This window comes from Aythya ferina, assembly GCF_964211825.1.
Source record: "Aythya ferina genome assembly, chromosome: 1".
Classification (NCBI taxonomy): Eukaryota; Metazoa; Chordata; class Aves; order Anseriformes; family Anatidae; genus Aythya; species Aythya ferina.
Window position 1 is genome coordinate 43,824,951 of NC_140296.1, and position 27,322 is coordinate 43,852,272.

The window sequence follows — 27,322 nt, forward strand, 5'->3', positions numbered from 1 at the left end:
GCAAAGGGAGCATGCCGCAGGTAGCAGAGTATCAGATTATGCAGATGAGGGATGCGCACAGTTTTCACCTGGCAGGAAGGGAAACAAAAGCCTCCCTCGCTGCCACCCGGTTTTGCAGGGAGTAAACACAGCTCCCCTCGGTGGCAGACCAAGGCTCCCACCAGGACTGGGGGGCAGGCAATAAACTCTGCAGGCTGTCCCCAGGGAATGGCCTATTTTAAGCCTGCTTGCAAACATCTCTCTGTATATGTGCTGCTTTTTCATGGAAGAATAATTTAATCTTCATTGCCATCATTAATTTTTGACAGAGAGCACCATACGACATCCCGTTTACAGCCCACTAAATCTCCATTATGAAGCCATGCTTACAGAAAGAAGAACAATCTGAAGAGCCATGTTAACTTTTATGATTACTTTCCAGCCCTGAAATACAGAAAGATGATTAAACTTACAAAATAATAATAATAATAATAAACACATTAACATTTTTCTGTTTTCGTTTTCAGGCTCCAAAACAAGAAAAATCTTTTTTTAAATAACCTATAGTAATACAGCAGATACCATTAAAAACACATGGGAAACATATCGGTGTTCATCCTTATTTACTCTGTTGTCTCCATCTTTGTTGAACAATACAGGCAATTGCCACCATTTAGAGCATGCAGCAGAACAGAAATCCTGTGACAGCAGCAGAGATTTAATTGTGATGAGTGGGGTTTTGCTAATACTTGTTCCTTCTCACATTCATATCCTTTCATTTAGAAACCTGAATGTTCTAATGTTAGAAGCTTGTAGAATGTTAGAAGCCTGGTAAAACTACTTAAATCCCAAACCCACCATCAGCAAGGAAAACTGAAGACAGCCAAGCTGAAGGCTTTCAGAAGGGAAGCATCACCTGCACCCAGGGTTATGAGAGGGACTTGTAAAACCCTCACTGAATTCGACCCAATTTCATCCACACATGCACAAAATCTTCTTCAAGGTAACCACCATCGAACAGCAAGAGTCAGATCAGAAGGATTTCAATGGAATTTCAATATTTCAACAGAAGGAAAGTCCCATCATTTAGGCCTAGACTTACTCAACTAAGTTAGGCTCACCCAATTAACTTAACACTTCCTCAGAAGTCAGTGAAACAAGAGAAGTCCCTCCAGAGAGCAATTCCAGTCTTGGACTAAATTACTTCAAAATTAGCATAAGATCTGGATTTTCCTCTGGAGGCCTCTCACTCATCTCCTCCTGCAGAGAGTGCACAGAAACACACAAATTAGTGCCTCAAGTTGTGGGATAAATCTGGACAATAACTCTCCTCTGACCCAATGCCTTCCCTTAGCTTTGAGATGAGACTTTGTCTTTCGTGGTGGTTTGAAGGACATCCAAGATACAGACAAGATTTTTAGCCATGCCTTACTCTTCCAGGTAAAACTATCCTTTTCCATAAGCATAAGTATATATTCTAATAAGTATTTTGTTAGAGACTTAAGTATATATTTAGTGCAGATATATTAAAACTTCCCTTTCAATCCTGTTTCTAACAGCAATCATTTCTCACCTACATCCAATCTCCCTTGGATTTTAAAAAGTTGGCTCATGGCATAACATTTGAAAATAATCCTCATCAATGGTAGCTCTCAGTCACCAGTTTGCAGTGAGTAACTTCAGCAGTACGTTAGAGGTGACATCTCTTGCTTATGCAGGGCAAATCCATGCTCACCTCAGTATCTCCATACAGTGGGTGTCTCTGGAAAGCATTTCTCTGGAAATCAATGGGACACTAAAGCCAGCAGCACTGTGGTTAAACTAAGTAGCATTATCTTCACAGACTCTTAAAAAAAAAGACTGTGGTCTGAAAAGAACTGAGTAGAACAGTTGCTTTTGCCGACATTTCTTTGTTTCTATGGCTGTTAGGGACGAAATTGAAGAAGGAGGTAGAATCAGCATCTAAATCAGCTTTGCATGGTCGTTCAAGAGCCACCAACTCTGCTGAGAAATTGGCGATGATTTTTTGCTTTTTTTCTTTCCCTTTTGTCTACATCTAATGTGTTTCTATTTAATTGCTCTGACAAAATTTGCCTAGTGGAGATCAGATATAGGATTTAGAAGAGAGAATAATTGTTAATGCCTGAAACAATTAGATTATGTAAATGAGAAGAGTGCTTAAATACTTAGGTAGCAGACTTGGCAGAAAACACACCACCACAAACCTTTGCAAGCTCAGTGCTACACTTTAAATTAATCCTACATGGTATAATAGCCATGAATCTGTGTTGCTTTTTCACGTGGAAGGAAGGGAACCAAGAACAGCTTCTGTAAAAAGATACCCAAAGTATCTCAGTACACAAGTTTTATCAGCCCTGCAAAATCACAGAAATATGCTATACACTTGTGTGCCCTCTGTACTGAAGTTTTAGTTATCACTTACATGGACAGATGAATGTCTAATTTAACAGAGAGAGAGAAGCAACAAAGAAACCAGATGGATGCTGTTGTACTTGGAGGGTTACAAAAAAGGTAACCCTAAGGAAGGTGCATACTCTGCTTTGTTTAGTGCTTGGATTGTTTTCTGAAAAGAATAGTTTCTCTTCACCTGCAGTTCATAGAAAAAGCCAATGGAGTTTTTTTGTTTGTTTGTTTTGGTTTTGTTTTCTGATATAGTAGATGTTTGCCCAAAAGCTCACCTCTTCCTTTCCTGAATTTCAAAAGTTTAAATGATGCTGAACTTGGTATTTTGGAATGGGGCAGAGCTTTACTCACAGTACTAAAGGATATGGTTGTGTGTGCTCCCACCTCCCTACTTTGCCATAGAGAAAGGGGGGGGAGGTGACAGTTACAACTTGACATGTCTTCAGCTTGCTGGTAGAGCCTGAAAGAGAGATCATGGACCTGATTTGGAACTCTAGACTTCATGGTGACAGGCACTTCCAGCAGGCAAATGAAAACTTGCATCTAGTTCTCCTTGCATGTAGTCCAATGCAACCCATCCTTGTTCCCTCCAGCAATACAGGATCCTTCTCTCCCTGTTGTTTCTCCTTTTCCTTCCCAGCCTTTGGACGATTACAGTTTTAGCTCTGTCTGGAGTTGGCTGTGGCTGTACACACATTACAGATGGTGGTAGAGTTCACATTCATTTCATGATAGATATATTGAATGAGGTCCCAAGCTCCAAAACCCTCTCCATCTACTTAAGATACCTGCAGAAACAACTCATCCTTCTCCTCCACCATCCCCTGCAGCTCCAGGCAAAATTTCTTTGCTATTTGTTTTCCTATTGCACACAGAATGGACTACAGTTTATTTCTGTTTTGACTGAGGCTCCCTTCAGAATCCGAGTCCCATGGCATGAGGTTCAAGAAAAGAGAAGAAAGATAAAAGTTGAGTAGCATGGAGGACACCACAGCTGCAGAACAGCAGTGCCTCAAGTGTCAGTATGGAGAGTGAGAGCATCACAATCCCTTCTCTCTTTCCTGTCCCTCCCACCTTGACCTGGTGGGGCTGGAGACCCCACCTCTGGGGGTCCAGGAGGAAAGAAGGTCCAGAAACTCCTACCAGGATCCTGGTTCACCTAGGAGACCAGGGAAAGAGATTTATGCACACTCCAAGGAGCAGAGGATCTACCATATCCTAGATAGCCTGAGGGTTCATGTTTTGTTTAATAGCATGTTCATTATAATTTCCCTCAGAACATGCCATAAATGGGGGAGAGAGTCAATAATTGAGAAGCTTTGAGGGTCTAATCACACTCTATTTGAATCTCCATGTATAGTAATAAAGAAACAGACTGTGTGGGCTATCAGCGTTAATGCTGTCACTTCACTTACATTTTTTCCAAGATGCATTTACTAGGGAAAGAAGAGAGGAAGAGGCAAACATTTTATGACAAAATAGAGCCAGACAGAGGTGGATATCAAAATTAGATGAACTAGATTTCCTCTTTGGAGGTGTCTCTATAAAGTCAGCAGGGAGCTTGAGGAAGACTAAACCATGCCTCCCCACTTCTGAAAGCAGGAACCCATGATGTAGTTGCATGTCTGCCCAAATAGATCTAAGAAGTGTTGGACATACACTGCTCTTTTCAGAAACTTACTCTCATTCTCCTTCCCACCTCTTTGATTTAGTGTTATATTTCTTGGGACATTGTACATCTTTTGCTGTCTTACCAGATTTATGTTGCTGCATCTCTCTAGGCCTTGTTATAAAACAAATTCTAAATACCTTTTTCAAAATGAAGATTGACCACTTAGCAACTTCACATCATTTTAGTGCTTTGGCTCTTTTTGTAGCTTTTCTCTAGGATGTCATGATCGTTTCAGGCGATACAAGAAAATATACAAATTTTCTGTAACAAGTAAGTGGGACAAATGTCAAGAAGCCAGAAATCCTCAAAAATTGGCATGTTATCATGTGCTTTGGCATAAATAAGCTACTAAAAGGCAGAAGTGTCTGTCACATCCACTTCATGATTTCCTGTCATAATTCCATTTCTTCCTGCCTTCCCACACAAAACCACTCTACACATCCCCAGCCCTCTCCAGCTAAGCAAAAGTTTACTCCAGGGCTGTTTAACTGTGTCAGGCTGGCTTACACTGTTAAAAGTAACACCTTCATGTGCTAGGGGTGTTACAGTCATCCAAATTCTGGACCATTAACAAGGAGCTAGCTGGCTTATAAAGCATCCTCTTGCATTGCTTGTGCGTAACTTCTGCAAGAGCACATAAGCTTACCCCAAGGAACTGGCAGGCAAGGCTCTCTGCCTTTTCACGTGACAGGCAGCAATGCTACTGTCCATCCAGCTGGTGGAAATGCATCTCTTCAAAGAACACAGAGCTTTGGTGCCACATTTCTCCAGCAGGCCTGGGTAGGTGAGAAGAACACCACACACGAACCAAGGAAACGGCCAATGGTCCCACCCTTTGTGAGGAATGCAAGCAGCAGCGGAAAGGCTGCACACGTGGGAGCCAGCTGGCCTGAAAGGAAAACAAGTTACACAGCAGGATCCCATCTTCCTGCAGAGGCAGCAAAATAAGAGAGCATTTAAGAACAAATGATCAGGAGAGCAGGAGTTGGCTGGGAGGCAAGATATTTGGAAAAAAGGAAAAGCAACATGGATAGAGGCAGTGACATTTGGAAACAAACCTCTGAGTAAAAAGGAGGTGGGGGGGATGATGTTCAAGAAGGCAAAAAGAAAGAAGTATAGAAGGAGAAAAATATGAAAAAAAAAAAAAAAAAAAGTGGGAAAATAGGGGAAAAGACATGCACAATTGCCCAATTTTAATATTAGTTTGAACTTTTTGTTCTGAGGAAAGTCAACGAGGACCTGCAGTCATGATCATGCTGTAGAATAGGTTGGTCCAAAGCAAGAGTGCTGGGCTATCATTTATTGCACCATCATGTTTCATAGAATCACAGCATGGCTGAGGTTGGCAGGGACCTCTGGAGCCCATCTGGTCCAATCCCTGCTCAAGCAGGGTCACCCAGAGCAGGGTGCCCAGGACCATGTCCCATGTGTCTTTTGAAGATCCCCAAGGAGGAGACTCCACAACCTCTCTGGGCAGCCTGTGCCAGTGCTCGGTCACCCATACAGCACAGAAGTGCTTCTGCTGTTTAGAGGGACCCTCCTGTGCTCCAGTGTGTGTGCCATTACCTCTGGTCCTGGCACAGGGCACCACCGAAAAGAGCCTGTCTCCAGCCTCTTTGCATCCTCCCTTCAGGTTTTGGTATACTTTTATGAGATCCCCCAGCTCTCTCAGCCTCTCCTCATGTGAGAGCTGCTCCAGTTCCTTCATCATCTTGGTGACCCTTGGCTGGACTCTCTCCAGTACGTCCATGTTTCTCCTGTCTTGATGAGCCCAGAACCCAGCACTTCAGGTGCAGCCTCACCAGGGCTGAGCTGAGGGGAAGGACTACCTCTCTCAACCTGCTGGCGATACTTTGCCTAATGCTGCCCAGAATACCACTAGCCTTCTTAGCAGCAAGGGCACACTGCTGGACCATGTTCAACTTGGTGTCTACCAGAACCCCAGGTCCTTGGCTGCAGAACTGCTTTGCAGCTGAGCAGTCTACAGTGTGTCCTGGTGCCTGGGGTTGCACGTCCCCTGATGCAGGACTTTGTAATTCTCCCTGTTGAACCTCATGAGGTTTCTGTCAGTCCCTGTCTCCAGCCTGTTGAGGTCCCTCTAGATGGCAGCACGACCCTCTGGCATATCAACCCCTCCTCCCAGCTTTCTGCCATCAGCAGAGTTGCTGTGAGTACACTCTCTGCCCCATACCACCACCACCCTTCGAGATCATTAATGAAGATGTTTGTACAGGATTGCAACCAGCATTGAACGCTAGACTACACTGCTAGTTACTGGCTTTCAGGTTTAGCTGCTCTATCAGTTTCCCCCACCCACTGACATAAGCAAACAACCCAACCCTTCACCACAAAGTTAAGTTCAGTGTGCCACCATGTCAAGTTTATTCTTGCACAGAAAAGAGGAACCGAAATATTTGTGGAGGGGATCAGCTCAAAGCCAGGAGAAAGGAGGGAAGAGAGAACAGCACAAGATGGGCTGTTCTTCTGCCACTGCCCTACCTCACCTCTTGTAAATGCAAAAATGTTTTTTCTCCCTCCCCACCACCCAAAGATATTAGCTGTTTTTTTACATTTATGTTTAAGGTTTTGTACAAAGGGCCTCGTAGGTGTTTAAGCCATCTTACCTAGCTTAGTTTCTTAGCCAAAAAGAGATAAAGAGGGAGAGATTTATTATTATTCTTTCAAGTCAAGAGCTTTACTTATGCATCTCCATTAGAAAACTGTTAGAAGTACCCCCTAATTGACTTATTACACATAAGCACACATTATTATAAAAGCAGTTAAGCCCTTGTGAGCAATTCAGTGGTTTGGCACACCTCTCTTCCCTTTACTGGTCCATTTGGAGTAGGAATGATCATGCAGCTTTAAACTGTTTTAGCTAGAAAGTGATAAACTGAGGGATGTTCTTCCAAGAAAAAAGAAAAAAAAGGAAGAAAAAAGAAAAAACTGTTACCTTTGTTTCTTCTACACTGTGCAATAGCAGGAGCCAGCAATGAATACCCATTTCAGCTCATCAAAGGCCTCCCAAGTTTTCAGTATTACCACAATGGCAGAAGAGAGGAACGCCACAAATCTTGGTCAGAGCACTGACTTGGCAATGCATCCAGCCCCAACAGCCCCACAACTGCTCAGCAGCCAAAGGACAGTGGGGAATCACTGCCATGGGGAACACAGGAGATGCTGGAAGGAGATATGTCCAGCTATCAAGCTTTTAAGGCCTCTCCCACTCTCTAGAGCCTTAAGGGCTGCTGAATACAACATTGTTCCCAATTTTTTCTTAAATAAATATGTAACATCAAAAAATTACTCTGTAGATTCTCCCTCATCTATATTTACCCAGGCATAATACCAGCCACCTACACAATTTTTGTCTTGCTAATGCACGGTAATAATCATAGATCCACCCACAGCCCATCTATTTTGGTAGAGTGCAGAAATAGACATTAAACCTATAAATTTCAGAGCATGCCTTCATTTTAGATGTTAGTATTATTTAAATTAGCTCTTGAACGATGTTTCCACAACGTGATAGCTTTTCAAATGATGGTATATTGCACATGAAGTGCACCGGCCCTGCTTTAAGCACCTCCAACCCATTAGGCCCATCTATAATTTGGTGCTTTTAGGAAGGTAAACATATTGTAGAAAAGATGTGGTCTCTTTGTTTATGCCCAGAGGTCCCCAGGGAGACGCTGATGCCATAATTACCTGAGTACGGCTTGAATATTAGGCTTTGGTCAGTAGGTAAACATGACTGGCACGTGTTGTCCAGGCTTACTGGAGAATAGCTGTGGTTGGAAAGTGCATTACCCTGACCGTGTCCTCTGCATTTTGGAGGTGTTGGAGGGAAAAAAAAAAAAAAAAACAAACTGTAAAATGGAGTTAGCAAGTAATGTTTTCTCTGAACCTGAGAAAAAAAATAAAAAAAAAAAAAGAAAAAAAAAAAAGAAAGAAAGAAAAAGAAAACACAGGAGGAAATGCTTCATTTTTGTTCCAATCACTGAAAGTCCTGGTCCCCAGTCCTGGTCCCCAGTCCTGGTATGTTTTGGCATCCCAATCAAGCTGCTCCAATTCTTTTCCAGGGACAGAGGTGAGACTGACTGACCTGTAGTTTCCCAGATCCTTCTTCCTGCCCTTCTTGAAGATCCGAATGGCACTGGCTTTCCTCCTGTCTTCAGGCACCTCACCCGTTCTCCAGGACTTTTCCAAGATTATAGAGAAAGGTTCAGCAATCGCATCTGACAGCTCCCTTAGCACACGTGGATCTAGTAGATTCGTAGTAGAACCCCACCACCGTATCTCCCATACCAGCCCACCCCTTAATTCTTACTCAGCTCTCCACCTGTCCATCACCCTCCCCCAGCTGGAGCTGGCTACACTCTAATTGCTCCCTCACATAAAGGGCAACCCCACCCCGTTGCTTCCCCAGCCTGTCTCTTCTAAAGAGGACATAGCCCTCCATGACTGCGTTCCACTCATGTGAGCTGTCCCACCACATCTCAGTGATCACAACGAGATCGTGGCCCCATGACTGAACACAGATCTTGAGCTCATCCTGTTTATTTCCCATGCTCCGTGCACTGGTGTAAAGGCACTTTAGGGAAGCAGCAGGTACAGTTACCCCGGGGGCATGCAAGAAGGTGGTACTGGACGGGGGATTGGGAACGCTACCTTCTCTGAGGAGCCCTCAGACAATCCTGTGGGAGAGCTCTGAAGTTTTTCCTTGTCTTCAACAGTGGCAGCCTTGCTGAAGTCAAGGTAGACCACATCCACAGCCTTTCCCTCATCCACCTTTCATAAACCCATGCAGACTGGGCCTGATCGCCTGCTTGCCCTGCAAGTGCCACGTGATGACTCTCAAGACAATCTGCTCCATGAGCTTCCCTGTCACTGAGGTCAAACTGACAGGCCTATAGTTCCCCGGGTCTGCCCTCCGGCCCTTCTTGTAGATGGGCGTCATGTTTGCTAGCCGCCAGTCAACTGGGACCTCCCCTGATAGCCAGGACTGCTGATAAATGATGGAAAGCGGCTTGGCCAGCTCCTCTGCCAGTTCACTCAGTACCCTTGGGTGGATCCCATCTGGTCCCATCGACTTGCGCACATCCAAGTGCCATAGCAGGTCGCCGACCATTTCTTCGTGGATAGTGAGGGCCACATCCTGCTCCTCATCCCCTTCCACCAGCTCAGGGTACTGGGTATCCAGAGAACAACCGGTATTGCCGCTAAAGACTGAGGCGAAGAAGGCATTAAGCACCTCAGCCTTTTCCTCATCTCTTGTAACTAAGTTTCCCCCCGCACCCAGTAAAGGATGGAGATTCTCCTTAGTCCTCCGTTTTGCGTTGAATTATTTGTAAAAAGATTTTTTGTTGTCTTTAATGGCAGTAGCCAGATTGAGCTCCAGATGAGCTTTGGCCTTTCTAATTTTGTCCCTGCACAGCCTCGTAACATCCTTATAGTCCTCCTCAGTGGCCCACCCTTTTTTTCAAAGATTATAAACCCTCTTTTTTCTCCTAAGCTCAAGCTGCAACCCTCTGTTGAGCCAGGCCAGTCTTCTTCCACGCCGGCTCATCTTTGGGCATGTGGGGACAGACTGCTCCTGCACCATTAAGATTTCCTTCTTGAAGAGCGCCCAGCCTTCCTGGACTCCTCTGCCCTTCAGCACCGCCTCCCAAGGGACTCCACCAACCAGTGTCCTCAGCAGCTCAAAGTCAGCCTTCTGGAAGTCCAATACAGCAGTTTTACTGGTCCCCTTCCTGGCCTCTCCAAGAATAGAGAACTCCACCATTTCGTGGTGACTCTGCCCAAGACAGCTTCCGACCACCACATCTCCCACCAGTCCTTCTCTGTTTGTGAAGAGAAGGTCTAGCGGGGCGCCACCCCTGGTAGGCTCACTAACCAGTTGCGTCAGGAAGCTATCTTCCACACTCTCCAGAAACCTCCTAGACTGCTTTCTCTGAGCTGTGTTGTACTTCCAGGATATGTCAGGGAAGTTGAAGTCCCCCACGAGAACAAGCACCGACGATTTTGCAACTTCTGTCAGCTGCCTATAGAACTCCTCATCCGTCTCCTCATCCTGGTTTGGCGGTCTATAACAGACCCCAACCAGGACGCTAGCCTTGTTGGCCTTCCCACCGATCCTAACCCAAAGGGACTCAACCTTGTCATTCCCAGCCTCAAGTTCCACAACATCGAAAGATTCTCTAATATAGAGAGCCACACCACCACCCCTTCTGTGCTGCCTGTCCCTTCTGAAGAGCTTATAGCCAGTCACTGCAGCACTCCAGTCATGAGAGTGGTCCCACCATGTCTCCGTGATGGCAACCAAGTCGTAGCCTGCCTGCTGCACGATGGCTTCCAGCTTCTCCTGTTTGTTACCCATGCTGCATGCATTGGTGTAGATGCACTCCAGCTGGGCCATTGCCTTATCCCCCGGCCTTGCCATTTTTCCCCCTGGCACAGCTCCAACAAGCCTTGAGCGAACGAATGGCTGTGCAAACGGCTGTGTGGTGCTCAGCTGCTGGCTGGGGGAAACCACGAGGACAGCAATGTAGTCATGTAACCAAATTAAAACCAAAACTTTCAGCCCAGTCCTTGACCTGAATAGGGAGTGAGGATCCGGATCCTGGCATTTATACGTGATAGTTTATATGCAGCCAAAGTAAATACTGCAGTCGGAGGTCATGGCGCTAGATTTTGACGAGTCCGGCATAAAGAAGTGATCTCAGAAAAGCAAATTTAAGCAACATTAATGTCAAGTAAAGTCTTTCTGATTGCTATATTCTTTATCTGTTGTGACTAGACAGATGAAAATTCCAGGACGGCAATTTTGCCTTTTAGGTCATTTTCTTTTTTTCTTTTATTTATTTCTTCTCTTTATGTTGATTTATCTTATTTTAACAGGCTCTGTACTAATTTGCCTTTTGTAGTTAATTAATTAGGTCAACTCTAACCACTGAGCCCCTTGTCAGGTTCTTTTTGTTAGCAATAAGGAGCAATTGAACCTTAAACATTGAAACGAGCTTGTTGAGCCTATTCCACAAGGTCTCATGACTCCACACATGTGAAGTGAAATCTGCCAGGTGGGGATCATTTGACCTTTGCTATATAGGAAGCATGAGGAGCCATGGGAAGACTTACCACTCCAGAGGAGTTTGAGGTTCAGGTTACTTAGGGTGCTTTTCTACTGTCCTGGTGAAATGGACTCAGTGTTCCAAGATAGATGGCTTTTTCTTCGTGTTTTCTGCCATCTCTGAGAAATAGTTTTGGAGAATCTATGAGCTAGTAACATCGGCGGTGACTACTCAGAACAGGAAAACCCTGGTGGTGCTACTTCCCTGTGAAGTTGTTTGTCAGTGAGTCAAATTCAGAAGCTGGCAGGTAAGTGCTTTGGGGTTAAAAATTAGAATTGGGTTGGGTTGGGGAGCTGGAGGACTTCTTTCACCCAGTCCTGGTCCCCACGTGTTTTATTACAATAAGTGTGCAAATCGAGCAACATGCTTCATCAGGCAGGAGAATCATTTAATTATCACAATCATTTAATTCTCCTCTTTAATAAGAGCCACATGCTTGCACGCTGTGTATTGCACAGGAGCAGTGCAACCAGCCAACTGTACACACCCGTAAGAGCTGCACATACAAAAGCAACAGTGACATCTTGTGGATAATGCACTGGTACAAATTTAGCAACAGACTTCTTCTGAAGCATTAACTATGGTAGACTGACCACTGAAAAGATCATGGAAAATGTTTTATCACGTTGGAAAACCACCCTTTGCTGAGTGCCGAGACTAGTTTTGGAAACATAACATGAGGTCATCAATGCATAGGCACCTACAGCGGGGTTTTAGTTAGCATCTGGAACTCTCTGATGGAAACCTCCCACTCAACCCCACTCAGCATCATAGTGCAGTCTAAGCACTTAAAATTGAACTGGAAGGTATCTTTCAAGAGCACACAGATCACAAAGAACAAGCAGGTGACCAGTTCACAGGAGTGGGCTTGCCCTTGTCTGAAGCATGGAGCGCCAAAATGCAGCACAGTGGTGATGTGCAGCCCTCCCAGAGCCCCAGCTCCCTTCCTGGATGTTCAGTAAGCCAGTCTTCACGTGATGTTGGAGCAGCTGCTGGCTCTGGCCAGTCCAAACCTACTCTTCACTTCACGTTGTGCCCCTGATTACCTGCATTCTTCAGGACTTCCATTATTTCAGGTAGCCCACTTGCCCATCCAAGGGAAAAGCACCTACAGGCTCAAACCAACTCTTTCTTCACTGTGCATTAATTCTGTTCTGAAACAAGACTTTCAGCGAGATGGTTATCCTGGGAATTAAGGGAACGCTTATACTATACAGAATGCTTCATTCATGCTCAAAATTGGGTGGTACAAGCAGCTCAAACATTTTAGACAAAGAATGGCTATATGCATCTTAAATATCCGCATCTCCAAATGCTAAGGGTATGCAGGTGATTGAACCAATCATTCAGGCAGGTAACGGCACTGAGTACGCACAGTCAGTGCAACTAGGTCTCTGTTTAAGTTAGACGTAGACCTAATTTCCTGCACTAAGAAGTGGCCTTGCATTGTACAGCATTTTACAAGCACAAGCTCACTTAATACGTCTCCAAGTGAATGTTCCAACAGAACACGATGCAACACATTTCTGTCTTCCCTTAGCATGCACTCCCTGCACTGAGTATGCACTCCACACACTCTAACCAGAAATAAAACATTAGAACCAATGTATTTAAAACATCTAGTTTTCTTTTAACAGAGCAGAGACTTGAATCAAGTCATAATTTGAATACAGAAATAGTTTGGCTATGCTCAAAGGGAAGCTTTTCTGATCATGAGACTAGGAGCACCAACAAGTCCCAGTGCTCTTATTAAAAAGCAGTTGCTGAGCAAGAGTGCTGAAGAGAACAATAAGGAGCGGAAAACACCCAAAACCCCCCTCCAACACAACATTTTGGTAATAGAGCATTATCAGCTCCTTCCTTTGGTCCAGGATTAAGGTTAATATTGAAATTAAAAACACCAAGTACCAATCCATCCAGATTCTCCTTCATTGCAAGCCAGTCAGCTCACAAACCATAAATTGCTCAAGGCACATGGTAATCTCTGCTTTAATCCCTAAATTTTCAGTGAGCTGATGTATTAAACTTTAGGCATATAGACTCTATCCCTTGCACACAAGATGTGTGGAGGAAGGATATAGCTAAACTTTAAGTATTCCCTTTTTTTTTTTGAACATAAAGTTAAATTTTGTTCTAGTCACTACAAAGACTGATGAAGGCAAAGCATATATTGAAGGCATTTAATAGCTAACACTGACCATAGAAGCTGAAATATGGAAATACAGAATCAATTATAATCCTTCAAAGTCCCTGGCAAAAAGCTTAAAATGTTACAGACTGAACTGCCTGTCAATAACTATCTATAACAACTATGTAGATTGAGTGGATATTCACTATTAACAGTGCCCTGGGTTAGTCATCTCAAAGCACAAAAGGCTATTTACACTAATACCTATGTAGTTTTAGGTTTTGATTAAGTGTCCAAATGTAGACCCTCTGGACCATACTAATGATAGCAAATTCTTAGAACAAACTGCTCTAATTGCAAATTGCTTTGCTTTCTTGCAGTAATGATATTAAGCAAAGCAGGGTCATACTGAACAGGAAATAATCATCCCACTTAAGATTAGCTAGACATATCAGACTGTTCTTTCAAGTCAGACCCTCAGCTGGAATACGCCATTTATTAGAGTATTTTTTTCAGTAAAATCTAATAGCTTTTTACAGAACAGTGGGGAAAAAAAAAAAAAAAAGGCAACTTAAAAACTTAAAGGTACCTTACCTTACCTTGCAGAGAAGGACTTGGGGATTCTGGTGGACAAAATGCTCAACACAAGCAAGCAGTGTGCTTGTAGCCCTGAAGGCCAACAGCATTCTGGGCTGCATCAATAGAGGAGTGGCCAGCAGTTTGAGGGAGGTGATCGTCACCCTTTGCTCTGCACTTTTGAGGCCTCACTTGGAGTGCTGTGTCCAGGTCTGGGGCCCCCAGCACAAGAAAGATGTGGAGCTGTTAGAGTGAGGTCTAGAAGAGAGCCACAAAGATGATCAAGGGGCTGGAGCATCACTGCTCTGAAGAAAGGCTGAGAGAACTGAGTCTGTTCAGCCTAGAGAAGAGAAAGCTCTGGGGTGACCTCATTGCAGCATTTCAATACTTAAAGGGGGATTATAAAAAGATGGAGAGTGACTTTTTGCTTGGGCAAGTGATGATAGGATGAGGGGGAATACTTTTTAAGCAAAACGGTAGAGTTGGATTAGATGTAAAGAAGAAATTCTTCACTCAGAAGGTGGTGAGACACTGGAACACGTTGCCCAGAGAAGCTGTGGATGCCCCATCCCTGGAGGTGTCAAAAGCCAGGTTGGATGGGGCCCTGGGCAATGGAATCTAGTGGGTGGCTCATGGCAGGGGGAGTTGGAACTAGATGAGCTTTAAGGTTCCTTCCAACCTGAGCTGTTTTATTTTATTCTATTCTATTTTATTCTATTCCATTCTACATAAATATTCCTCTCTTGGGGTTAGGTAAGGGATAGCTTTCCAGCCAAGATTTCCATACACAAAAGAAGTGAATACCAGAGTTCCCTATGTTAGTCCTTCTTACCAGACTGACCTATTTCAACTGTACTCCTGGCAGTGTAGTGCTCTTCATTTACAAGCTAGTTTGCTAGCTACAAAGATGAATCTCTTCCCAGACCTTTCAAGAAAGCCCTCTGCCAGCAGAAACCAATTTAAATTAGCTGCTCCTGAAAACAGTGGATACTTTTTCCTCCTAAGTTAGTTCTCAGCACATTGACTGTCAAAATCAAGAGTGCAATTGTGTTTAGCTGAGGCAGAACAATAGCTTTATTGTGAAAACATTTTTCCCCCTAACAGAAAAACAAGATACAAGGAAAAAAAAAAAAAAAAAAAAGACCAAACCCAGGAACAATCCTTTTTCCCAAGCACACACTTCTGTTGCTCTGTCTCTGGCATACTGCACCTTACACTTCCCTCTCCACCTTAACACACCTGCAACTAAACCCCACAAAATAGCCTCTAAAATAGAGGGAAAAATGAAAGGATGGAGACAAACACACATCCTATGCACAGTCTTCCAGATCATTTTGTTATTTGTTAGCTATTTATCTTAAGAAGGTCAGCAGCGTATGTGCATGATTGTAGGTTTCAAGCTAAACACCCTAGAGATAACCAGTTACAAGCCACACTTGTGTCCAGAACACAAATGCTACCAAAAATATCCTAATGTCATGAGACACTTACCTCAGAGTATTTTCACTTCTGTAGTTTATTCCTACTTGTTGATATGGTCCCTCCTCCTTCCCAGCTAGACGTACAGTGTACAGTACAGTTCAAAGTACCATTCTCAACATACTTACACACTAAACACACTTCTATAGAAGAAAAATACCTTGTAATTCATTAAGAACAATGAAAAATATTTTTTTGCTAAGAATTTCTATATTCCTTGTGGCCTTCTACAAATCCCATTTTATCACAACTAGAAAATAAGCAAATCCTTTTCATCTTTCACATAAACAGTACTACTACCAATGAGATTGGTATCTGAAGTCTGAAAAAACAGAAGTAGCCTGAGGCCATGGGAAATGCAGCAATGACATTTATTGGAATTTCTCCAGGCATTACATGAAAAATTTGATAAGTCAAACAGAAGATAAAGCACATTCAGTGCATCTTAAAAAAAGATGCATCTGAATAACCTTGATTCTTTGTAATACACACTACTGCAGTTCCTGGGATTGGTTTTGTATATACACATCAGCTAAAACTTACTTTGAACAAAACAGCAAAGAACTGCCTTTTCACTTGGCATTTTCCCACTTGGTACAATACAATACTCTTGAAATATCTAGACAAATTCCATATAATTTTATACACAGTGTTAAGACCTTGCACCCCAACTGTAAAAAGAAAGACCATTAAGTAAATCAATATTTTTAATCAAGTAAAACACCATGGAAGTAAAAAACAACAACAACAACAGAAGAACCCAAGAGACCCCAAACCCCTAAGTTCTGCAGCAGTGTGCAGCAAATCAGCATTGTTGTTCCTCACTTTTATTTATGTTAAAATAAAACGTAATACTCTTTCAGTACTTGCTTTCTAAATTGGACAATCTTATGCATAAAGACACAGCTGGATTTGGCACTTTGCTTAATTGCTTTTCTTTAAAAAATAAAAAGTGTTTCCTGAAATACAGTATAAACGGTAAGAGATAACATGAGCCACAGTAACACTCGATTAACAGTTCAGACATGCACTCCAAAATGCGTGTCTATTACAAATTTGTCTAAGACTTCTCCAAAATTCCACTTCAAAACATTTTCAAATCCAAATGCATCTTTTTATGCTGTTATAAAGATATTTTCTCCCACAAAATGACCAGAGCTTACCTCACCTTCTGCTCAGAACACACAAATTCATGACTTTCTTTTTTTTAAAAAAAAAAAAAAAAATGACCACAAAGCAGGATTAAAACAGGAATAACCTTAAATATTAAACTGCACCTGTACTTCAGAATCCCCTTTGAAATTTATATACACTGAAAGGTGTACATAATATTTGCAACTTGCTTGGTCCTCTCTCAGTGCACTTGCGCTCTTCTTTCTGCAACCTACCTCAATTTTCTCTTCAAACAAAATTTCATATTAGCTTTCTGGCTCCCATTATGATAAGACAAGGCTTCTTGCAATATTTCTTTGGTTAAATGAGAACCTTTTATATGCTTAAATCTTATGACAGCAACTATCCTGCGGAAAATTAACATCAGAATAAATACCGCTCCACAGCTTTACTTCCTTCCACCCATCATCACTGACCAATGCCAGTACAGGTAGAAACAAGCAAGCCAGGAAGAAGGTATCACTCTTAGCTCTTACTTTTAAAATTTCTGTGTGTGTGTATAGATACCTATTTCTTAAGTCAAAGTTATGGAGGCTTGGTGATGATGTGACACTTTTTTTCAGGTCCAACATGCATGTGGAATTACATTGCTGACTGGTACAGCCCAGGCAGTGTATGGCACTAGAGTTCTTCCTGTATGAACCAGGTCATGATACTTATTCTGCGTTACTGGTCTATGCACACATCAGTAGAATTAAAAGAGAGGCACGCATGAGTTCACACAGATTTTCCACAGAAGATGTGAAACATGCTGCTCTTTGGAGGGTAATTACATTCGTTTTTTCTTCTTCAAGTATTATTCAACATATATATATATTTATGTATATATATATGTATTTATATATAAAGACACGCTATCTTCATTTCACTACAAGACAAGCACATCCAGAGTGAAATTGTAGTTTACCATTACCTTGGCTCCAACTACTAAAATTTATCTTTTCCTTTAGGTCAACTCTAAATATACATCTACTCATCATAATTACATGTGAGAATCCTTTATTTCCCCCTTGTGATTTATTTACATAATCATTAAAAAATAATAATAGCCTGAATTTGCATACTGAGATTTGAAGGCCCATCTGTAGCTATGAGTGTCCCAGCACTAGTTTTGGATAATAATTGCCTATTGCTAAGTCCTTTGAAAGCAGCAAACTCATTTTTCTTTCCCTTAATATTTGACAAAACGCTGCCTAGAAAACCCTGGTCTATGGCTTATTCCTCATTTTGTTTTATTATTTGGATTGTAGTTTACTTCCTTCAGGAGTAGTTCACATTCAGACAATGCTTCTGTTGGCAAATATTTCATTATCTGTTCAAGAGTCTTTTGATATGTTATCTTCTCTTGTTCCAGGGACTGAATTACAGTCTTCATTTTGCTCTCTCGAGTCAAAATAGTCTCCAGGCTGGATTCCACACTCTGAATTTTAGCATGAGCAACCTATAAACAATAACATTATCTTTTTAATAAATCAAGACACTCTGAACAACTTTGTGTGTGTGTGTGTGTGTCTTACGGCATATTATTTAGTAACAACACAGCATAGCTACATAAATGTCTCTAAAAACATCTGTGTAGGCAGATGACACGAGGAACACCTACTGTGCATCATACACAGGATCTCCTTAGAGGTACTAGATTAATATGAAGGATTTCTGAAAGCTTTACAGAGGGAAGGAGTCATGCTGCAGCAAGCAAGCAACATTTGGGAGCAACAATGAACTGAAGTTGCAGGGGAAGAAAGGAAATTAGCAGCTGGAGTAGCACTGGAAAAAAAATGTCTGACAGCAAGTGAGCAATTGTAAACCCATGGAATGCAATTATCAGGATGAAGAGATGAGAGGGGAAGAGAACCTAAAAGTTCGGTTGCTTAGCAGACAGTGTTCCCTACCCTCCAACAAAAGACCTACAGCTTCCTCTGGGAAAAGAATGCTGACTAGATATCAGAAACCTTGGACCTCGTGAGTGGTGAATGCATCTCTGCAAGAAGTGGGGAGAATGCTGATCATTCCTAGATAAAGGCCAAAGCAAAGAACAGCAATGAAGAAGCCATACAAACAAAAAGACAAAGAGCTTAAGGAACAGATGAAGATGCATTATAACACAGTAGTCTAGAAAAAAAAAGGAAAAAAAGGAAAAAAAAAAAAAAAAAAAAAAAACAGAACAAACAAACAGAAAAAGAGGAATGAAGACTTTTAACATTATTCACTCATAATTATTCTATGCCTTTGGTGTGTCTATATCCATTTTCAGAACAGAGATAAACGCTCATGTAGCGATGAAAAATAGTAATAACAATCTAATTACCAATGGTAATTAAAAAGTGATCTCTGTTTTCAATAATACTAAAAGAACAGTGCACAGCACCCTCAGCCCATAAATAGAAAAATAACAATGACTTAAAATCATAGAATCACAGAAAATGATTGGAAGGGATCCTGAGTTGGAAGGGATCCACAAGAATCATCTGGTCCAACTCCTGGCTCCACACAGGACCACCTAAAAATCAGACCATAAGTCTGAAAGCATTGTCCAAATGCTTCTTGAACCTTCTCAGTGCATAACCTTTCCCTAACACTCAGCCTGACCCTCCCCTGTCCCAGCTCCATGCCATTCCCGCGGGTCTTGTCGCTGTCCCCAGAGAGCAGAGCTCAGCGCCTGCCCCTCTGCTCCCCTCATGAGGGAGCTGCAGGCCGCCATGAGGCCTCCCCTCAGCCTGCTCTGCTCTGGGCTGAGCAAACCTCAGCCACTCCTCACACATCTTGCCCTCTAGACCCTTCACCAGCTTTGTAGCCCTCCTTTGGACTCTCTGATAGTTTTATGCCCTTCTCATATTGTGGTGCCCCGAACTGGGCACAGTGCTCAAGGTGAGGCTGCACCAGCACAGAGCAGAGCAGGGCACTCACTTCCCTCAACCAGCTAGCAGTGCTGTGCTTGATGCACCCCAGGATACAGTTGGCCTTTTTGGCTGCCAGGGCACACTGTCGGCTCATGTTCAACTTGCTGTTTACCAACCCTCCCCAGATCCCTTTCTGCTGGGCTTCTCTCCAGCCTCTCATTCCCCAGTCTGTACATATAGTCAGTGTTGCACCTTCCCAGGTGCAGAATTCAGCACTTGCTCTCATTAAACTTCTTATTGTTAGCGATTGCCAACTTGATCTTTACTTTTTTTTTTTTTTTCCTGCTTCTATTTTCAGGTTTCTGAAGCCAAAGGTATTCTCCGAGAACTTCACAATGCTTTTTCAAATAACAATTATATCAGGAATGGCATGGTGATGCAAGAAGAATAATACATCTTCCAGGAAAATGCAAGACAATACATTTAGGGAAACCTGAAACAAATCTTGGCCAGGCTATTGGAGAAAGGGTAAAGAATGAAGGAGAAAGAGACAGCTTTTTAAAGCATGACTGAATCAAGCAAGATCTCATGAACGCTCAGCTGTCTTCAGTGCTTGGAGAGACCACCTTTCAAAACAGAAGTATGACTAGGAGCTTCAGCAGATAGAACAATGCTGCCTACAAGGGTCTGGAGAGAGCAACGCTACTGAACTATGGATTATTTCATGGAAATTTTCAGCACGGAAGCAAGGTGATGAAGGGACAGACAACTGATTTTTGAGCAAGATACATACAAATTAGCCAACAGTTTTCAAGGGAAATAAGCATAGAAATGTTTTGAGAAAAAAAAAATACATCTGAAACAAGGAGGAAGAGTAGAAGGAAGAGCAGAAGGAATGACAAAGCAGTTAAAAATATGCCTAACAGAAGCAAATCACTTTATTTGCGAGAACTGCTTAGCTGTGTAAGGTTTTATAACTAAGAGACTTATCTACCTACGACTTGTGTACTGTCTAGAAAAAAACAATTCCCTGTTGGCTGAATCACAGGAATGACCTATCCACAAGTTTGAGGTCTTAAGTCCTACAGGTAAGTGCTATCTTACCTGTAGCTTCTCCAGCAAATCCATGTTTTGCCTTTTCAAATGGCTGTTTGCCCTCTCCAGCTTCTCCAGAGGTTCACCTTCATCACAGGGATTCACATTTTCCTGGAGTTCATCCTGCAGAACATGGTACTCTACTTCATAGGCATGGAGCTGTTTTGAAATATCCATCTCAAACACCTGTCATGAGAGAAAAAAGAATTTTTGACTACAGAGAGAGAACACACTTATTCCATTTGAAAGTTTGCTAAGAGGCAAATCTGTGATTAACTTTTTTTTTTTATATGAAAGGAACAGGAAAAATAAATATTTTAAAGCAAGAGTGTTCTGGCATATAGAGTTCTCATTGTAGCCACAATGCATCGTAGACTTTAGAATAAATTATATCACCACTTGAATGGCTGCCAAATACTACCTCTTGCTATCAGATGTATCAGCAACATTGTATTTAATCCAAGAACTTTATAACAGAACCAAGTCTTATCATCTCTTGCATAGAAATATTAAGAAGTTGAAGAAGAAGTTTTTAATTTTTAAACTACCATCTGTCTGTGATGGGAGCAGGATCTCAAAATGAGCTAAAATAATCCAGAAATCACCAGATCACCTCTCTCAAAATTGTGTCTCTTTACTCCAAGTGCCCATGTAGACTTTTATAAAATACTCTTCATAGTGATGGTTTCTCTGGGCTGTACTTTTTTATTGGGATATAAACACCTAAGCATTGTGAATAAAGACTATGGGACTTAGCATCTCACACTGATAGGGCCATATGATCCTTCATCATTTATATATTCAGTCACAGCCTCTCAGCTTCTGAAAGTTACCAAATAGTTTAGGCTAAGAAGAATGTTTGCAGCAACATCAATTCTATTTCTTATTTTAGAAGTCACAAACTATTCACTATCAAAAGACAAACACAGATCCCCCAACAAAACAGGTTCTTCCTTCTGTTCATCATTCTTCAGGTTATTCAGATGAGATAGAACTTAAAAGTACATATGGTGTTCAAGCTAGTTTTCTCTGAAGTACCAACCCAGCCAACTCTTTATCTGAATATTAAATTTTTCTTTCATTATTAGCCAGCACAGAGGTACTGGGAACGACAACACTGAGAAAGACAAACAAATTCCACCTGCAGCCCGTCCAGGTAGGAGCAATAGGATGTAAGCAGTGGGCATGTGAACGCAAATCCAGAAGGCATGGCACCAGACAACAGGTAAGCAGGCGACCTTCATCTCAGAGCTATGCTGACCCATGTATAAAACACCCACCTCTGCTCAGGCACTGTAAACAGTTCATTACTCAATCAGATATGGCTCTGCACAAAGCCACTTGCACCATCCTCGTCACAGCATGGATGCTCTGCAACCCACACAGAATGTGGGACAGATATTTAATTTCCAACAGTATCAAAAATATTGAACTACCATCAGAATTACTGAATTGTAAAGATAGACACAGTAGTGCCTGACACGGGTTTAGCATTGTGATCACAGTCAATGCAACGAGGAACTGAAGATTTACGTTATGTCTACAAATGAATTAACTGACAGCACAGGAAATATTCAAGTGTTAACAAAGCCATAGGCATGTGTAAGTATTAACTCAACTCTTGCATATGCAGATGGTTTTCTCGAACTCTTATCTCTGATTTGCCACCTGAATGAGGAAGGCTGCACATGGGTTCACAGTTAAGGTACTAGACTGATATTCATGTTCAATTTGCAGCTTCATTGCAGAGGAAGAGGAGGTGAAGAGATGAAAATCCCAATCACTGACTGTACTTCACAAGGAACTTCAACAGGTGCTTTCCTTACATCATCAACAACAATTTTTTATCTTCTATTCTCACCCTTTGCCATGAAGTTGCAATGACACAGTTGAAATACTCCAGTCCTCCTTTCTCTTACCCAAGAAAGGCAGGGGTCACTCCCGAGGAGCTTTTACTTCTATCACCAAGCACCTGACAGGTGTGACACCTACAAGAATAGAGTTAGGTTGAGAAGGGGAAGTTGTACCAAGGCACTCTGAAAGCAATCCCCTGGAGGACAGAAGCTGCCTGTGCAACAGAACAGTAAAAGTTTGCTTCACCTTGATTACAGACTGCAAAAGCAGGGCTTTACAAACCTCCTAATCCATGGTATTTTAAGTTGAAGGTGTTAGATGAGTCTCTACAGTGGGATCTAGTCCTGTGCAGCCAGGAGATCAAAGAATCAGGAGGAGACATTAGTGTAACGCTGCCTCTTTCTACCATGGCAAATTCTGCTTCCCATCATAAATTATTGGACTGCTCACCCAGTCGCAGGGAGTGACAGCTGGGTTTAGGTTTGGAAGATAGGCTGCTTTTACCACTCTGATGATGATGTGAAATGTATAAGCAAGGTCATGTTTTCCTAATAGCTGGGGCATGCACACACACATGAAGACACTCTAGGTATCCTTTATACATATGCTGAGGTAGCAACTAAAGTCTTGGTAAAACTGTAGTTCAAACACCATTGAAAATAGATCATCACACAGTCACAGAACGGGTTAGATTGGAAGGGACCTCTGGGGGTCATCTGGTCTAAGCCCCTGCACTCAAGCAGAGCCACCCAGAGCAGGTTGTCCAGGACCGGATCCAGGCAGCTTTTGAAGACCTGCAAACAGTGAGACTCCACAGACTCTCTGGGCAACCTGTGCCAGTTCTCCATCACCTGCACAGTTGTGTTTCCTGTTGTTTCTACACCAGTTGCTCGAAGACTATTTCTTTGCATTTCATACCAAGAGGAACATACTTCGAAGACTTCTACATATACCTTAGGCATGATCTTTTAAAAGTAAACTAAATGAAAAAAAACAGAGAATAAAAACCAACTGTACCTGGGTAATAATTTTTTCCATTTGAGGCTGAGTCATGTCTGGAATAGTGGTCTTAAGAAAATCAACAATATTCTCAAAACTCTCACATCCCATTATAGATGTCTCTTGACTGCTAAGTAGGCTCAGTGCTACTTTAAAGATGACTTCTGTTCCTTGAAGAAAAATAATGTCTAAAAAAGAAAATAATTAAAATACCTTGAAAATGAGAGCTAAAGCAATTGCATGGATATATATTTGCTGAGATGTTTTTTTTTTTTTTCTTTTTAAGCATATGTTTGCAAATTTATTCAGTTCAGGAGAAGTACAATCTGTCTTATTTCAGCATGAGACTGAAACATATAAAAGCATCTCCTGTCATCTTACAGATTTAAGAGTGCATTAAAGAATGTACTGCATGCTTTTTGTCTATAGTAGTTGTCTGCAATAAACATTTCATAACTGTCTACTGTAGGCTATGGACTGTTAACTAACTACTAACTGTTTAAACACACCTATGTCTGAAAAACAATTGGGAAGTGGATCGCATCACTATGTACTGATATTTTACTGTTTTCTACATACAGAAGCTCGTCCTTAAAAATGATCATAAAGCTTCCAATATCAACCACAGTTTTTTTTCAAAATCCATCATAGTGATCACAATGGCTATAATTTAAGCCTCAAATCTTTACTTTGAGGTAATTATATTATAATTACATGGATGTAAGAGGAAAGTTCAGGCCCTACAGAAGTCAGTAGAGACAGACAGCTAGACAGAAACTGACTGACAGAAACTAGAAACTTGATCACTGTAACTAAAAACATGGTCTTGGCAGCAGCAGTGGGCTTGTAACAACAGATGAAGCCAGCACATGAGCAGTTCAAATAAGCCTGTGCTGTTAGGCTCTGTCACACCACCAAAAGCAGGGCTATGCTTCTTGACATCCTCAGCTTCTGACACAGCAAGGTCACCCCTGGTCCTAATCTGGTATCACTTGGTAGCACCAGGACTCCAGCGAGGCAATCATCTTTCTCATACATAGTTCCCTAACCTCTCCCTTCTCTATGATGCACATTCAAGCAGCATAAGTACATTCTATAAGCATATAATTTGTGACTGGTAGACATTAAGCACTGGTTATTGGTATTTGACAATTGTTCGTAAGACACTGAAAATGCAGGAAACTGAAGCGTTGGGAAGAAAACAACACACTGAATTTTCGGTTTTAAAATGAAACATGTCTTGCTCAGCTCATTTACAGTGGAATAAACACTGTCTCTCCACACCCCTAAAAAATAAGTTTTCCAAATTAGAAGCCCACTGAAGTTGAAAAAATAAAAAAAAAAATATATAAATAAAAGATCAACAAAAAAAATGCATGTTTGCCTTTTGATAAAATCAAAAAGAAAACACAAAAACACAAACACACAATACCAAAGTCTTGAGTATCCAGGAATTCAACAATCGTACTAGCAAAGACATGCATCGATCACATGAATGTCAGTGAAAAACAGACACAGCAATTGATTGTTCACTCAAAAAGTAGTCAAAAAATGTTTGCTGTAAAAACACCTCTGGAATGGAGAAATTATTAGGTCAAAACCAAATAAACAAACAAGAAAACCTTCACCAAACAACTAAAGAAGTGGAAAAAACACACCTTTCAGTAAAAAAACATGAGACAAAAGATGTGTATTTCTTAAGAAAATACAAAAGATCTTTTTATGAAAAAAAATATATGGAAAAAAGGTCTATTTAAAGAGGAAGCATATAATATGCATCAAGGAACAACAGACATATATTTGAATATAGAAGGTAATACATAATAAAAATAATAAATAAAATAAAATGTTGCATTACTAGTGAGATGATTAAGCTGGCAGTTTTTATTGATGATAAAAGAATACAAAACCAAATACTTGTTTTGCTGATACTGTAAATAGCACAAGGCACAGTCAGTAATTAAGCTTCTATACTAGACATCTGAAGAGTATCATGGAACAGAATGCACACTAAGACACATTTCAACATACACGAATACTTATAACAACCCTTAGGTCTAAATTTACTTGATTTTTTACTAGAAAGCACTTTAAATCAGTTTTTCACAAATGTTTTCTTTAAAACCACATTCTCTCCCACACACACTGTGCTAAATTTCAGTTTCCAAGTTCAACAAGAGAAACTTTTTTTTAGATCAGACTGAACACTTGATGCATAAAATACATTTACAACAAATTTTCAGCCATTCTCACTTCACAAGTCAAATCTTGGCTAATAACAGCAGACAAAATTAATTGTTCAAGTCTGATGTTTCAAAGAATACATTTGGTATTCCTCTTTGAAAAGGAGCTGACATCCCAGCATGAAGAGCATTGCTACTTGCCACCCATAACAGTAATCCCAAACATCATTATTATGTAGAAAACTATTCCCTTTGAGTTCAAAAACATTACGGCTCATGTTGTTTTATTTATTATTGCAATAGAATAATCTTTCTTACCAAATACTCTGGCTACAAATCCTAATGGAAACTGGGATGCAAATAGTGTAAGAAACCATGGTGCAGCATAAAGACTGGGGCTGATTTCATTTTCTTCAAGATGATTATAGAGGTCTCTGTGATAATCATGAAGAAGCCTTGACAGCTGATACATCTGAATCTATAATGCATAGGGAAAAGGAGGAAGGGAAGCGGAGAAAGAAAATTTCAGCTTTAGTCAGTTTTCCAATCAATTCACGCTTCACTCAAGAGAAATTAACTTCAGTACAGATGGCACTGTAAAATGAAGCTAAATTGCTGCCTAGAGCCTCAGGTGATATCTGCCCCCAAATAAACAACCCAGCCCTAATGAATTAAAACCACCACAGTACTCAATAACAACGAACAGTTTGAACTTGATTATTAATTAATGAAGTCTCATTTCAGTTCAGATTCACAAGTTTCTGGCAAGAAGAGCACATGTTGATCTAACTTGATCAACAAAGCAGAGCTTCCAGTCTTGTAGCAAAGAAATTTAAGGCACATTTTCCAAGTAATGTAAAACCATTGACATGTCAAAACTCTTAGCTACAGAGTTTAAATTATTTCTGGATAAATTTACGTATTTCATCTTTCATCCTTTGAATCTTGGCCATATTTTTGCTGCATTTAAGACTCTTATGCTACAGTCATCACTTTTACAGCTTCTGTACACACTACATTGGATATGATGGGTCAATAGAGATGTACCACATACATATTTCCCAGCACACTTCCTGCACACCAGCAGTCTTGGGAAATTTAAGACTGTTACTAGAAGTGCTGCTATACAATCTCTCAAAGGCTGCAAAGCACAATGGTTAAAAGTTGCTATTCATTGCTAAAAATTACCAATCTGTAGCAAATTATTTCCTTGCAATTTTGATTTTATATTGATTTTATATTCCACAGTAAGTTGCTCATAAAAAGCAGAAAGTGAGAAGCAGGAATATATCGATTACCTGTCAGGCACAATTTTGCTGTCAACAGTGCCTTATCCTTAATATGAATCTATTGCTCAATAAGGAAATTACTTACTGGATCTGGTTGCTTTCCTACTTTTAGTGGCCATGATTTTTCCCTACCACAGACTGACTGCACTTGAAACTACCTGTCAGTCAGCAGTGTCCTCAGACAGATCACTTCTCATTCAAGCCAGATAGCTAAATTTGTGATTGCATTTGAGTCCTTGCTTTAATTATCAAAGATGCTAATTAAGCAGAGTTTGAATAGCGTTGAATACAAAACACATTTATATGGGAAAATAGAAGAATATCAGAGGCAGTAAACCAATTATTGGATGGGGTCATTATGAAATAAGAATCTATTTAACTACTTTTTCCTGACAATTAAAAGGGCAAGTCAAGTAACAAGTTTTAATTATCCTAATGAAATATCCGACATTTTTCTTCTACAGAACAGAATCTAATTCTTCATGAAGATTTCTTGTGTTT

General features: G+C 41.2%; 1 protein-coding gene across 3 annotated transcripts in view; it reads right to left on the bottom strand.

Annotated features, from left to right (window-relative positions):
* Positions 1–15,745: 15,745 nt before the first annotated feature.
* TBC1D4 (TBC1 domain family member 4) overlaps positions 15,746–27,322 on the bottom strand; it is a 110,305-nt gene continuing 98,728 nt past the window's right edge. For all 3 annotated transcript variants that reach the window (XM_084506346.1, XM_084506347.1, XM_084506348.1), the window contains 4 exons: positions 25,851–26,010; positions 23,368–23,537; positions 20,506–20,682; positions 15,746–18,002 (listed from right to left, as the gene is read on the bottom strand). In XM_084506346.1, the coding sequence (XP_084362472.1) occupies positions 17,784–18,002; positions 20,506–20,682; positions 23,368–23,537; positions 25,851–26,010 (726 nt within the window). In that variant the 3' untranslated portion in view covers positions 15,746–17,783. The remainder of the gene's footprint in view (positions 18,003–20,505; positions 20,683–23,367; positions 23,538–25,850; positions 26,011–27,322) is intronic.